A 15,706-nucleotide genomic window follows, 5' to 3' on the forward strand; every position below is an offset into this window, starting at 1 on the left:
GTCGCTCTGCCTCAGCCTCCCAGAGTGCTGCGGCTGCAAGTGCGCACGACAGCGCTCAGCCGCACCCTGCACCTCGAGGCCGCTCGAGGGCCCTCAGTGTCCTGCCTCCGTCCTAGCCTCCTGGCCTCCAGAACTGAGAGCAGATACACTTCTGTGCTGCCTGCCTGTGACACCACGCACTCTGGGCCAGGACCATGGCTCGCCAGGAGTCATTTGGAGCTGTGAACAGTGTGCTGCTGGCTGAGGTTTTAGGGTACAGGGAGAAAGAGGAGACTAAATGTTCTACACGGGGTTCACATGTGAGATCCCAGTTAGTGGGGATGCTATAACCCAGAGGATGGAGGAGATGTTTCCTGGGGAAGACCTGGTGCTGGTCGGACGTGCTCAGAGCGGCGGGAGGCCGGGTGGCTCAGGTGGGTGAGCAAGTAAGTGGGCAGCAGGTTGGGCCCGAGAGGTCCTTAGGGGCCGGGGCCCGCAGCCAGGCCTTCCTCGGCATCAGGACGTGGGCTCTGACTGTGCTCGAGGCCATGGTGTAGGGTGTGTGGGGTTACATCAGGACTCGGCATGGAGTGTACAAGGCACAGCCGTTCCCTTCATGGTGTACAGGGGATGCCCCAGACACAGAAGTGGGCTGAACCAGCCAGGGGCAGCCTTGGACACGCGCTGGGCACACACGAGGTCGTGGGTCTGGGAAGAGCCCGAGTGTGGGCTCACCGAGCTCCTGTAGCCAGGGGCCGGGTGGAGCAGAGCGGGCTCCCAGGAGTGGATCTGGAGGCACCCGGTCTCCTGGAGAACACTGAGCGAAGGGGGACAGGGAAGGGACAGCCACTCTGGGGGGCGGGGCTGAGAGGCCAGCCCCCGAAGTCAAGAGATCAGCATGGATAGAGGGGCTCCTGTGTCACATCATCCAGGTAAGAAAGCAGCCAGCCTAGGAGGGGACACAGTCAGTGACCTGAGCTGGGGCTGGCGCGTGGAGATGGGGGACAGGAGTGGCGGAGCACCTGAGGACACAGGGAGACCCCGAGGGTTTGTGTGCAGAAGGGAAAGACCTGGCAGCCGGCAGCTAATGGCGCAGGATGGGAGCGGCAGGAAGAGCTGTGTGTCTGTCAGCTTGGCCCCACGAGGGCCTCGGAGCTGGCTCCCGCGGACATTCCCTGCCAAGGGCCTGTGTTTTCTCAGGAAATTAGAAAGGCAGGATCAGGGACTGAGAGTACAGGCCCGGAGGAAGAGCAAAAGCGCCCTCCCTCGCTGGACTGTGAGAGCCCGGCTGCACAGAGGGCCCGGGATCCTGCCACAGCCTGGCCCGGGGCTGTCACCCACTCCATTGGAAATCCCTGCGAAGGCCCTGGCTGCGAGCTATCCTTGACCCTCGTCCGCCTTCTTCACTGAGCTTAATGGAACTCAACCCTGTCCTAATTGACTAAAAGAATGTGATCGAGTCCAGCAGAGGCGCCGGCCCCACTGATGGCAAAGCGGCAACGCTCGGGCGAGAGAGGCCTCCATGGCTGGAGCAGGCGCCTGCGAGAGTCCGGGGCTGAGATATGGGCAGTCTCCCTGCTGAGGCCGCAGGACCCAGCACTGTGCCCTGCCGCAGAGAAGGGCCGGCCTTGCATGCAAAGCCATCCGTACGTTGCCCTTGGAGGCCTCTGCCTGGTACAGCTACTGAGCTTCTTTTCCCCTCCCTCACTCTGCCCCCACCTCCTCCCTGATGGATGCCAGCAAAAGCCGTGAGCGTTGGAACGTGGGCCCCTGGCTGAAGAGCGGACACTGGGTCACCCGGGGCTGCTCAGCTGCACAGTAGTCTCCCTTGGGCTCTGTTTCGCATCCGGGTGCCCCAGTGCCGGTGGGTGAGGCTCATGCCTTCATCAGGGGCTTTGGAAGGGAGACACAGTTAAAAGTACCTGAAAGCACAAAGAATGTGGCAGACAGGCAGAGCGAAGGCCAGGTCCTGAATTGGATGCTTCTAACAGACGCCTCCAGCGTGGCCTGTGCCCTACCCAGCTGGCACATTCTGGGCAGACTGGCAGCAGGCTCTGGCGATTTGCGGGCCTTAGGTGCTGAGGTGCTTGCCCTGAAGAAAGGTTTGCGCCTTCCACAGCTGGAGGCCACATCTCAAAGCCCACCCCCAGAGCCACTGTCATAGTCTGAGAGGAGGGGTGGGTGCTGGAGGGACTCAGGGCTCCCCTTGTCCTCCGCCACACACGCCCCTCTCAGAGCTGGGCAGGCTACCACACGTCTGATGTTTACATCCGAGAGCCATCGGTCGCCAGCTCTCCCCGCTCTCCCCCACTGTGGCTTCCCTCGGTGGCTACTTCAGGTTGCCTCGACACAAGCTGGGAACAGATTCCATAAATCACCAACCGTTCTCAGATTGCCACATCCCGGCCAGGGCCTGTGTTCCTCCACACATAGGCGTTCTTTTTCTTAAAAGCACCCCTGCCAGATCTCTCCTTTCCGACTGGACTCCCCATCCCTGACTCCCTTGCAGTGGCTCAGGTTTGACTGCGCATGTGTGGTGTGACAGCACCGGTGATGTTTTGCTTGTGCTCTTTCCTGCTTTTATTCCTAATTTCTTTTTTTCCCCCTTTCAAAGTCCTGCTGAGCTATTTTCTGGTGCATGGCCTCTTGCTCTCAGGAGTTACGCCATGGAGGAGAGAGTAGAGGCAGGAGTTCATTTTTTACACAGAAAGAGAAAGTGTCTGGATTTTCTTTATTGTGTTTGATTTAAAAAGCATTTGAAGTTGCAAGCTTCGATCTTGGGAACGTTGCAGTGTTCATTGAGATGCTGGGTTCTCGGGGCACAAGGGCATTTAGAAGTCAAGATACAGAGGTGAATGCTGCGGAGGGCAGGCTCAGGCTAATTTCAGTGGCTTCTGCGCTTTGCCCCACGGTGGATGCCACAAAGAACGGTGTGCACTTCCTCTTTTCTTAAATGCAGAGGTTCCCAGCTTACCATGGTCCCCGATTAACTTACTTCACCATGCTGCAGAGGCGAAGCTGACTCGGTAGCCAGCAAGCTCCTGTCTTGTCACGTGCTTCTGGAGCAGCCATGTGTGGTTCTTGTGGGCTCAGGGAGGCTGTGGGCTCCTGCTACCAGCCACAGGGCCATGAAAGACACCCCAACTCAAGGTAACTGTCCTGAGCTGGGGTGTCGCTAGGGTGGGTGCATTCAGTACATTTTGGTCCACAGTGTTTCTACCTTATGGTGGGTTCATCAGGGCATGATTGCATTGTAAGTCGCAGAGTGCAGCACTTTGAAAATTAAGTATTAGCAGAACTCTCCTTGTCACATGCAGTGACAAAGCCACGTTGTACCTAGAATGAAAGAACAAACAAGAAACAGCCTAGGAATTTCAGGTACCTTCTTAGGCCCACTACTCCAGCTTCATGATTGAGTTAATGCCATAAAACATGTGGTGACATCTAAAAACTATTCACAGGGCCGGCCAAATAGCTCAGCAGATTAAAGCACCTGCAAGCAGTGCAGGGGCTGGGGGTTCGATCCCTGAGCCTGCAGTGCCGGCCCTGCCCCCGGGGTGCGCTGAGATAGTGATTGAGACTGGGCATGGTGGCGCGCGCCTGTAATCCCAGCACTTGGGAGGCTGTAAGCAGGCAGATCACTGAGTCCGATCTAGTAGTGAGACCCTGAACACCCTGTAGGCCCTTCCCTAAAAATACAATAAATAAATAAAAACTATTCACTTCGAAACCTCAATTTCTGTGATTCAGTTCATACCCATCAATTTGTGCGTATGCATATGCGCACACACAAAATCATGCGAAACTCAGACAGTGCATGGCTTAATTTCCCCTTGAAGCAGCCACTTTTAACTCAGGTTGGTGTTTCACAATCCTGCTATTGATCACATATATGTGGTTGCCTTCTCATTGCTGGACCAAGAGGCTTGACACCTACAAGTTTAAAGAAGAAAGATGTATTTTGTTTCACAGTTTGTGGACCTTTTAGTCCACAGTCCACTGGCTCCAAGGTGGGCGGTGTGGCAGGAGAGAAAGCATTCATCCCTTTGCAGGCAGAAAGCATGGAGCCCTCCTTTCCCTTTTTATTCCACCCAGGCTGCAAGCCTGTTGGCTGGTGCCACTCACATACAGGATTATGATAAACTGGTCACAGGGCTAATCAAATATCACACATTCATGATCAAGTTTGTTGCTTGAATAGCCAACTTCAGTTCATCTCTCTGTGGTTATCCTATAGTGACTTAAAACATCAAACAAAGCCCAGACTCTCCTCTGAACTGCTCCCAGTCTGGGTCACTGGCATCGTCGCAGGGGGTCCCTCCTCACCTGTCCACCCAGTAACCCGCCATCAGTGTGGATCTCACTTGAATCAGTGGCCCGATGAGTGTGAGCCAGACGGAGAATCTGTCAGAAACGCAGTGGCATTGTGCAGACCTGCGCCGGCGGTGATGGCATGTGGCACCGGGCTTGGCCATGGTTCATTCTCTCAGCAGGAGGTGCACTCTGGGGGAGATGGGCAGGCAGGGAGAGGAAGAAGGGAAGGCAAGCAAGGCTGAGGCTGACAGAGGTGACTTGTTTACAGTCTCACCACTGGCCTCTGCCAGCCCTGGAGAGCCAGGAAGGGCGGCCGATCAGAGCTGTCCTGGCTCAGTTTCGACTATTCCTTTGCCCTCTGGTACGTTCTTACGTGGAGTGCTGCATGTTCCATGAACCACGCTGCGCTCGCCCCTTCTCATCTGTCCTTGGCCTCCTGAGGGCCCAGCCTCAGGCCCAGGCACAGGGAGCGGCTTCTGAGGGGGCGGGAGGCCAAGGACTTCCTGCCTATGGTCTGGCTTCCCCATCTTTATTTTTTTTTTTATTTTATTGAGAATTAAATATGAATGAGACAGTTTCAAAGCTGATTAATAGGACAGTTTCAATAATCAATACATTGTACATTGTTATCTTCTTAGTGGTTATCCATAGTACAAGGAGCAGACAGCATATCCTGTCCAAACACTATTAGTACAAATCTTTCTTCTCATTGAATTAAGCGAAAGTAGCTGTATATCTATCCTAACTATTTTGTATATATAAATACAAAATGATCTTTCCTTTGTATCCCCTTTTTTTTGTTCAGTCCTGTCAGAGGTGAATATTCTTTTGGCATCTAAATACTATAGGTATTTGAATTCAGTTAAACAATCCAACACTGTCTAGCAGTCTAATATTAGTGGGTTTTCCTCAGAAGTTATTGACTGAGCCTTTTACAGCTCATCGTATTAATATGGCTTTACTATATATACCTCGTTTTTATACTTTTCTGCTGGATGGTTAACACCAAGATAAAGCAAGACCTATATAGCAAGAAATGTAACTTTTGTATCTGATAAGGTCAGTCAAGTACCCTCAGGATTTATCCTGCAGCCCTGTACCACACTTTGTAGATCCTTTGTCAGTGTCAGCCGTGAGGATGAGTCACGGCCAGTGTTTGACCAGTTTGCTCTCTATGAAAGCTGGAGAGAATGTTTTTTTCTCTCCATGTGACACTCCCTATACATCATCGATCACATTCCTTTGTGGCTCCATAATCTTCTTGATCAGAAAATTTGGAGCACAACTGTGCACATGATGTTACAGTACAGGTCTGTGCACATGTTGTTACAGTACAGGGTCTCCTGTGTCCCGAGTCTTCACTGACCTTGAAAGGCTAGGGCCAAAATGTTGGCTGACCTTGCAGCCCTTCCTTTTCTCCAATTTTGATCTGCTAACTTAGGCTGTTAACCCTCCAGAAGAGAAGCTTATTATTAACCTGCAATATATGCAGTTCGGTTTACCCTATCTGTCTAAATATCAAACCTCTTTGGCATATCATGGAACAGGTATTTTCCATCAAATATTGGCATGTTGAACTTTAAGTCCTTACAGAATATGAAGGAAAAATAATTTTATAAAGGTAGAAATAAGCATTTACATAATTTTACAAAGAAATTTAGAAATCTAACCATATACAGAATTGTAACAGGACAGACCTGTGACATTTTTTTTTTCTTATTCTTATGACTTTTTTTGTCTTTCATGTATCACCCTTTGGAAAAAAAAACCTTTACTTGAGAGACATTATGGCAATAGATGGTATGTCATGACAAGAATTACATATTTAGAAGCCCAGGATGGCAGGCACTCCAAGCGTGACCCCTCTACTACACATCGCCATCCTCAGTGCAGCCGCCTGGCTCACAGGCACCAGCATATACAGTTAGTCAGGGTGAGAGTCTCACCAGCCAACCGCTACTCTCAAAATCCTGCTGACGTCCCCAGGATCACTGCCCCACCCATCTCGTGCCTACAAATGCACAGCTTTGCCCCTGTCATGATTCCCAGCTTTTCTCCTTGCCCACTCCTCATTGTCCAATCCTCAAGTTCTCGCTTTCCTTTTATTTGTGTTGTAACTTTCTGTATGTAGTTCCTCCTTCAAGTTCTTATACTAGGGAGACAATACGATATTTACACATATCTGGGGTCTGATTTATAAAAAAAAATGTCACAGGTCTGTCCTGTTTATTTCACTTATATCTTCAAGTGGCATCCATATGAAGGCTTCGAGTTTATCATTCTTTATAGCTGAGTAATACTCCATTACATAAAAGTACTACATCTTTTTCAACCATTCCATATGTGACAGGCATCTTGGTTGTTTCCAAGATCTCACTATCACAAATTGTGCTGCTGTAAACATAGGTACGCATATATCACTATGATATGACACTTTCAGTTCCTCCAGGAAAATTCCCAGTAGGGGGATAGCTGGCTTGAATGGGATTTCCAGTCCTAGTTTTTTAAGAAGTCTCCACACTGATTTCCATAGTGGTTGCACCAGTCTACATTCCCACTAGCAGTGAAGAAGGGTTGGTTCCCTTTTCCCCACAGCCTCTCCAACATTTGTTGTTGGTTGATTTGTTTATGATAGCCTTTCTTTCTAGGGTGAGATTGTATCTCAGTGTTGTTTAGTTTGCATTTCACAGATGGCTAGTGATGTGGAGCATTTTTTCATATATTTATTCACTTCTTTAATTTTGTCCTCTGAGAAGTGTGTGTTCATCTCGGATGCCCATTTCTGGATTGGGTCTTTAAATTTAGGGGCCTTAATGTTCTTTAGTTCTTTATAAATTCTAGAGAGCAGACCTTTGTCTGAGTGCTTATTAGTTAAGATTTTTTCAAAGTTTGTGGGTTGTCTTTTCACTTTGTTGGTAATTTGTTTTGACATGCAAAAACTTCTCAATAAGAGGTGGTCCCAGTTGTTAATTCTTTCAAGTATTTCCTGTGCGATTTGATTTTTAATCATGAACTCTTTGCCTATCCCTATGTCTTCAAGAGATCTTGCTACTTTCTTTTCTAGGAGATTTAGTGTTTCTGTTTTAATGTTAGTTCTTTAATCCATTTTGACTTTAGCTTAGTGCATGGTGATAGACCTGGGTCAAGTTTTAGTTCGGCATGTAGCGAGCCAAATTTTCCAGCACCATTTGTTAGAGAGACTGTCTTTCTTCCAGTAAGTTTCCTCATCTTTATAGCGGAATAACCAAGACCTCCAAAGAACCTGGGAGAAACAGAGACCGGCCGCGGCTCCGTGGGACGGCGCCAGCTCACTTGACTGAGCAGCAGACCTGCTCCATACAGGAAGGAGCTGTGTCCACAGCGCGACATGACAGGGAGCACCAGACTCGGGTAGTGGCCTTCTCCATCTTTGGGAACCTGGGCTGCTTGTGCAACGGGAATAGCCGGGTGGCTCTGAGTGTCTGCATCCGAGAGCCTTGCTGAGTGAAGAGCTGCCTCTGTCCCCTGAGCCTCTCCAGGTGGCCCACACAACTCCTGGTATTCATGGAACGAAGCAATGAAAATGAGCAGAGGCCTCTCAAGCCGGCGTGATTGCCACCTCAGTTTCTGAAATCTCCAGATTCCCAACCTTAGGACTCGCCAGGTCGGGTCTGGGGAGCAGGAACAGTGTTTGCTCGTTCTAGTCCAAGCACCAGCAATGACGGTGACCAGCACGGGTTCCCATCGGTTGATCTCTGTCTTTAGCAAATGCACTTTCAGATTTTCCTAACTTTAAAAAAATACATTCCTAGAAGCAAGAAGAAGCGGAGAAGGAGGAAGCTTGACGACTCTGCTCCGATCCTCAGCCAAGAAATCTGGAAGAAGCAACTGTGCCTGCAGGTGGCACAGGCCCAGTGACCCCACGCGGCCTGCGCGCCCTCCCCACGCCCTCCTCTCCTGGCCAGTGACCCTCCCTCCCTTCCTGTCAACTGTGCCCGCAGATGGCACAGGCCCAGTGACCCCACGCGGCCTGCGCGCCCTCCCCACGCCCTCCCCTCCCGGCCAGTGACCCTCCCTCCCTTCCGGTCAGAGCTCTCAGCTCCCTGCACATCCCTCAGTTGTTTACTTCAGTGAACAAAACAGAACAGAAACCACATCGAGGCCCAGCCCTCTAGCCCTGACACAGGTCCCCGAGTCGCAGCTTGGGGCCTGAGGACATGCTTTCCTTGGCCTCAGACTAGACACACGAGAGGAGGAAACGCCAGTCCAGCTGCCGCCAGCGCAAGCTCGGCTGGTGTCCGCTGCCTGAAATGTTGGCTTACCTGGGATGAGCGCTGGGTGGCAGTTGGTGCGCCTTTTCCCTGTTTTTGTTTTTTGTCTGCATAAACTTTGCAAAAGCCCTGTGGATGTTCGCTGTTCCCTTCCATAATTCCGTGGCGCCAGTGTACACTGTGACAGCCCTACGGTGGCACTGATGACGCAGTCAGTAGGAGCCGCACCCTGAGTTGTGATCTGCACTACTGGGTAGCTGCGCGGCCAGCGGGCCCCGGCCTGGCCTGAAGTCCTGGGGCGCAGACCCCGGCTCGGTCCTTACTGTGCCCCCACTGCTGGCTGGGGACATCGTGTTTCTCCCAGCCACAGACCACCCAGCGGGGTGCGCACAAGCCCTCGGCTCTGTGTGATGTCGGAGCCTCTAGGTACACGGGGCTTCCCAAGTCTCACTGCAGAGGAAGCTGCCGCGTAACCCGTGAGGCCACGGAGCCCAGGTGCCTGGGTGGGGGGTGCCAAGGAGGTGAAATTCTAAGACTAAACTTGAGAGAGCTCGCAGAGAACTAACTGAGCAAGAGCCGTGGCCAACCCTTGCAGTGCCAGCTGCCTGGGAGGCTGAGGCAGGCGGATCAAGAGTTCAGCTTAGTGAGATGCCAGCTCAAAGAGTGCAAGTAAAAAGCTGCAAAGTGGATGGAAGAAATTAAGGCAGGCGGAAGGATCACCTGCCGGGGCTGCCACCTCGTGGCCTGAGGTTGCTGTCAGGGTACAGTGCAGCAAGCTGGGACCCGAGGAAGCCAGGGTGCAGCCGGGCCGCAGGGTGCAGGCTTCGCACATGCGCAGCACAGTGGGAGCAGCCGTCACCTGTGACTCACGACTCAGAGAGCCGCCTTCCAATGCCGCAGAGTGTGTTAAAGGCCAGGGCGCCTGCCAGCCTTGCAAGACGAAACCTTTTTTTGTAATTCTTACTTTGCCAGGAGTAGGAACGCGTATCTGTCATCCCAATGCTGAGAGGCTGACGCAGGAAGATTGCTGCAAGGTCAGGGACAGCCTGGGCGGTATAATGTGTTCAGGGCAGGCTGAACTTTACCTTGAAACTGTCTCTAAATAAATAAATATTTTACTGTTATGTGTGTGGGTTTGTAGCACAGTGATCACATTGGTCATGGGGTGCTGGTGCCTGGGCGTAGCGCATCTTCATTCCTGTCTCCTCCCGTTCCCTCGGTCCCCATCCTGTTTGTAAAAGATCTGTCTCCCTGTCTTCTATTATCTTTTTTTTTTTTTTTTTTTTTTTTTTTTTTTTTTTTTTTTCAGAACCGGGGATTGAACTCAGGCCCTTGCACTTGCCAGACAAGTGCTTGTTCTACTGAGCCATCTCCCCAGCCCTTTCTATTGTCTTTCATTTTGCATTGTGCCTGTTTGTGCCTTAGGGTTCTCCTGTAGAAGATGCTGTGTAATATTAAGCTTGTGTGGCTGGTTTATTCCACTTTCTCATCTCTGCGCATCCGCTTCCCTGCCAAGAGCCCCAGTCCAGCCCTCCTTATGGCAGAGTAGTACTCCGAGAAGTGTGAGCGCTGTGTCCCAAGACTTGGCTCCTGTGAGCTGCTCCCACTGCTTGAGTGGCTTCTCATCCTGGTTAGGCGGTGTGCAAAGGGTTGGGCTCGTTTCCGCCCGCTGCCTGAGACTGAGATGGAGTCCTGCTGTTCCAGCCACCTTGGAGGATGTCTCCGTGTCCTGCTCTCCCTCACAGGACCCACCTCTGCAGATGCTGAGGGTGACCATCTGCCCCATGGGCCATGGTCGAACCCTGTGCCTGAGACCTCCCCCTTCAGCGTGCGTGGTTCGACTTCTCATAAGAGCAAGCATTCCCCTCCACCTTTGCGGTATTTCAGTCGCGAAGGTGTTTTGGGAGAGCCGTGTCTCCCGTAGTTGGATTTGCTCCTGTTTCCTGATGCAGTCCCTCGTTCCTGCCTGCGCTGCCCAAGCAGTGCCTGCACGCATGGCCGTGTGCCCTGCCTCATTCACCCACGCGTGTCACTGCCACACAAGCACCACGTATGCCACAAGAGCAGTTCTCTGGAGCAGACGCACCCAAGCCAAGTCGTGGCTCTGCCCAGGCCAGAGCGAGTGCACACTGCCCTGGTGGGGTGAGGAAATGGGGTGATGCGGAGAGTGCGGCGCCCAGGGGGCCTCTGTGGTGGGCCCCACGAGCGTCCCCTTTCATTGGCAAAATAGCTTTACTGAGAGCCAGTCCAGTCTACATGGGGAACCTGCACCACTGACGCCTTCTGCATGGAGGACCCATGGAGTAATCCCGAGAGGCTCTGCCTGGGTCTTCGCCTGGGAAGGACCTCAGTGCTGGTCGTACGGCAGGGGGTAGGATCGAGGCCTTGGGGTTCGGGGTAGGGAGTGGGTGGTAGCACTGTGGGAGCCGGGCATAGTGGCGTGCACCTGTGATCCTAGCACTCGGGAGGCTGAGGCAGGAGGAGCACTGTGAGTTTGAGACCAGCCTGGACTACAAAGTGAGCTCAAGGCCAGCCTGAGCTAGATAGTGAGACCCGATCTCAAAAAGACAAAAATATAAATAAATAAAATTATCATGGTTTCCGTATGACATAACGGGAGACTATTTTTCACTGAATATGGTGTTAGAGGAAAATAGCATTTTAGAGTTGACCCAATGAACGTGCAGATCCTTCGCATCCTACCCCCTCCTCCCCACCCCCAGAAGCTGTGAATGGGAACAGAGGCAGAATCTCCACTTGAGGGACCTGGGCGGGTCAGGCACAGAGCAGCCTGGGAGCCCAGGGCTGGGCAGGACCTCACACTGATGCAGGCAGTGTGCATTCTGGGCAGATGGAAAAGAGGCGACCCAGAAAGGACCTGAGGGGGAGCTCCGGGCTTGGGGTGAATGTCAGCGGGGGAGGCTGTGATGTACTTTGTCTGTCTGTGTGTGTTGTGACTGCATTGTGTCTGTGTGCATTGCATGTCTGTAAGTTGCATGTCTGTGACATGTGTCTGCATTGTGTGTGGGGGGGGGGGTCTGCATTACAGTAGTCCCTTGCTATTTTGTGGTTCAACTTTCAAGGACTTGCTGTTTCATAGGGTTTCTAAACATACTAATCCTGATCATCATGGTAGGGCCGGCCAAATAGCTCAGCAGATTAAAGCGCCTGCAAGCAGGCGCAAGGACTGGGGGGTTCTAGCCTCAGGTTTGCCGTGCCAGCTGCACCCTCGGGGCACACTGAGAAGGCAATTGAGACTGGGTGGGGTGGCACGCACCTGTAATCCCAGCCTTTAGGAGGATGTAAACAGGCAGATCACTACGAGTCTGATCTACAGATCCACAGAGCTCTCTGGAGCCATTTCTTCCTCCCTAATGTGACGATTTCACCTCTAGGATCTGCCTGAGGTACATGTGCGCCTTGGTGACGTGTTAGGTGATACTGGAATATAAGGGTACGCCACGTGTCCTGCGCGGTGTGTTCTGGTAGCTTTGTTGGATGGGGACTCCTTGCCACTGATTTTCCTAGACTTTTGTTGGCACACGGCCACACTCATTCATGAACACGGGCCTGCAGCCACTGCCTGGGAAGGCCAAGTTGCGTCGCCTTCATTTTGTGTTGTTTGAGACAGGATCTCAGAGAACTCATTCTAGCCCAGGCTGGCCTCAAACTCATGGAGATCCTCCTTTGTGCTGGGCTTGTAAGTGTGTGTGGCAACACCCAGCTTAAAAATATTGCCAAGTGGTTTTTTGGGTGGTTTCTCTCTGTGCTGGGACTCTCCAGGGCCTCATGTGCTAGACCAGCACAGCAAGTCCAACGTGAGTGGCTTTGCTCAAGGAAGCATGACCTGCAGACACAGAGGGACTGACTTTGGTCCTCCAGGGAAGCTTGCGGCCATTGTGCCAGAGAGGCGTCTGTGCCGAGCGCTGGCTGGAGGACGAGGGCCCCGCCCACTCCCATGCCCATCCTGTTAGATGCTCCACGTGTGGTGAGCAGAGTCCAGCAGCACCACTGGGAATGCTGGCTTAGGCTCGTCACATTGGGCACCTGGTGGCCGCCTACATGCTGGAAGCGACTGATCCTGACCCTGGGAGGCCTCAGCAGTCATTCCTGGAGCTGGCCCAGCTGGCAGGGAGTGGGCACCATCTGGCTCTTCCACAGCACGTTTTCTTCTTTGAAGGTTTGGGGTCAGCAGGGAATAGTGCAGTGACCACAGGGCATCAGCCCAGCCCCCTGCCTGGAACGGCTCCCGGGACAGTGCCGCTCGGGGCAGTGCCGCTGCAGGGGCCCCAGAGCTGCATCCACACGTGCGGGAGTGGGGCTGGACTGTCACCTGCGCACCCGTCCCACACTTCTGCTGCTGATGCGCATGGCAGCTTTTGGAAAGCAGTCAAGCTATTTGCCTGGCTCTAAGGGAAAACATATTGCTGACAGCCAGAAGACGCCTGCACCATAAATGAGACCTATAGTGTGGGCAGCCTCATGCTGATGGACGGGGGAGGGGACAGTGGATGCTCCCTCCAGTCCTGCTGCCCACAGGTCCAGAGGGGAACTGCTGTGTGTGCCGTCCTTAGCGAGCTGGATGCCAGACTGGGCCCTGCTGACGGCCTGTCCCGCTGCCTCACTGGCTCCTGCAGCAGCCCCGCTTACGCTTGCACTTGCCGAGCTGGAGTAGCAGGCACATGTTGTCACACTCTATGCCCACGTGGCAGGAGCCCACCATGTGTGTTAGAGCCAGGCACACACTCGGCACTTGTCCCAGCCTCATCTCAGCACAGCAGGTAGATCTAGCTTTCCTCAGTGCTCCTGTTCTTCAACACACCGAGAATCAAAGCCTCTGACAATCAGTAAAGGTGTAGGATGTCCTGCCGCGCTCCTAATCCTGGCTGTCTCCCGTGGCATGAATTTGGTCTTTTTGATCTCTTTCCATCCACCCCTCTGGGGTTTGGAGGTGGAGCCAGCACACAGTGTCCTGGCACACCACCGCCCCCCGGGTGTGTCCTGCACACTTCAGCACTGCTACACACACACACACACACACACACACACACACACGCAGTCCCATATGAAACACCACTGAGTTTGGTGTAGACTCTTCTACTTGAGGTACAAGGGCTGGCTGAGTCAGAAGAGCCGAGGCTGGGACATGGCTGCGCCCCTCTGCCTGCAGTGTGCATTTGTTGAAAAAAGATTGTCAGACACTGAGGTAGAGTTGTGGATTGGGCCTGGGGAGTGGGGATAAGATCCAGCTGCTGCTGGTGTGCCCCTGAAATCCACTGGGAGGAGCGGGGTGGGCCCATGCGATGCCAGTGGGGGAGCTTCCAGTGGTGGCACAGAAGAGAAGGGGTATGGTGACATCAGCGGTCTCAGCTGCAGCTTCCTCATTTGCCACTTGGAGATTAGACCACAGGAGGCGTCTGTGCTTATAAAACTGAAATGACGCGTGCATGTGGAAGCTCGGGTCTGTGGCAGCGGCAAATCCCCCCTCAGTGGCAGCACAGTGGCTTCTCAGGCCTCAGAGCTGCAGGCGCAGATCCTCCAGGTTCCCGTGGGTGCGGAAAGCTCGGTCTGTCCAGCCCCCGGCAGCCTTCCTTCCAGGGTTTGTGCGGACTCCGCCCTCCTCTGATTCCGGCTCCGGCTTCCTTGTGCTGCTGCTGTACCACAGCTGCTCCACGGCTGGCCGGGTGGCACAGAGCGTGAGCTGTAGGGAGGGTGAGTGGAGTCCTCATGCAGGCTGGGGGCGGGGCTGGGGGTGGAGCTGAGGCGCAGGCTGGGGTGCGACGGGGAGGTGCCAGCACAGCCAGGCCTGAACCCCCAGCCCTGTGCTGATGACTGGCAGATCCGGGAGGCATTCATCTCTCTGCGTCCTGGGGCTGCTGCATGGGCGGCAGTGCTCCCAGCCGGGCTGCACCAGCCACAGAGAGCCACCCTCCCCCAGCAGCTCCCCAAGACCAGCGTGCTATTCCCTTGCTGGGAAGGGTGCTGAGGGCTCTCAGGGAAAGGTCACGTCTTGGCCCTCTGTGGACTGGGCCTGTGAGTGTCACTGTGTCCCTGCTTGTCGAATGTGCCCTAGCCAGGGAGGAACAGAGTGGGCACAAGGAGCGGGCATGCGGGAGAAACGGGCATCCGAGCAGCCTGCAAGGGAGAGAATCACTGCATAAACCTGACACGTTGCCTTTTCTATGCATGGGGCTTTTTCACAGGCAGAAAGAAAAGGGTTTGCAGAAGATGCAGCTTCGTTATTTGCGGGATTCCTTCCTATGACGAGCGGCTTGTGCCAGCAGCTGCCCGGCGCACCTGCGGGCCTGACGGCTGTCCATTTCCCCCTCTTGCAGTCCTCGCAGACAACCTGAAGTCCAACCCTGGGATCAAGTGGCAGTACTTCAGCTCAGAAGAAGGAATTTTCACCGTTTTCCCAGCGCATAAGTTCCGGTGTAAGGGCAGCTACGAGCACCGCAGTAGGTACGCCGACTGGCTGGCTGGCGGACGGCTTTACGGTTGTTTAACGTGATCTGCGTGAGGGTTTGGAGTGGAGCGCGAGCCTCACATGCGGGAGGGGGAGCTGGGTTCAGTACCTAGCGCGCACGCGCACATGCAGCCCACCCCCAGGGCTCTACGCAGTCCGCCTTTCTGCACACACACACACACACACACACACACACACACACCCTGTCTCAAAGGGTTCCTAGATTTGGACTTGTTCTGAAATGGGTCACTGCTTCATACCCCGGATGCCCAGGGGAGGCAGGTGGTCAGGCTTCGCGCTTTACAAGGCCTGTTAAGCCAATGGAACTGACCTGCGCTAATGAAATTCCTCTTGTTTGAAGTTCCGGGAGTGTCTTCAAAATGTCTTTGTTGAAATCCAGCAGGGAACATGACACCCTGACGTCGTGACGATTGCAGCAGGGACTGATGAGTCCCAGCCTCCCACTTTTTTTTTTCCCCGAGACACACTCTCACTATGCAGCTCAGGCTGGCCTTGAGCTCCCTTTGTGGCCCAGGGTGGCCTCCAAGCAATGATCCTCCTGCCTTGGCCTCACTAGTGCTGGGATTAGAAGCGTGCCGCACCAGACCTGGCTTCAGCTTCCTTTTCTGTGCTAATGAATCTGTGTGCCTATTTCAGCCTTATTTATTCATGTATCAGGTGCAGGGTCTTGCTGGTA

The 15,706-nt window shown here is 53.5% G+C and overlaps 1 protein-coding gene across 2 annotated transcripts in view; it reads left to right on the forward strand.

Annotated features, from left to right (window-relative positions):
* The window catches only part of Cachd1 (cache domain containing 1), a 173,811-nt gene that overhangs the window by 109,547 nt on the left and 48,558 nt on the right, over window positions 1-15,706 (forward strand). For both annotated transcript variants that reach the window (XM_004633970.2, XM_023718297.1), the window contains exon 5: window positions 14,879-15,005. In XM_004633970.2, coding sequence (XP_004634027.2) covers window positions 14,879-15,005 — 127 coding nt within the window. The remainder of the gene's footprint in view (window positions 1-14,878; window positions 15,006-15,706) is intronic.

This window comes from Octodon degus, unplaced genomic scaffold (genome assembly GCF_000260255.1).
Source record: "Octodon degus isolate 3935 unplaced genomic scaffold, OctDeg1.0 scaffold00057, whole genome shotgun sequence".
Taxonomy (NCBI): Eukaryota; Metazoa; Chordata; class Mammalia; order Rodentia; family Octodontidae; genus Octodon; species Octodon degus.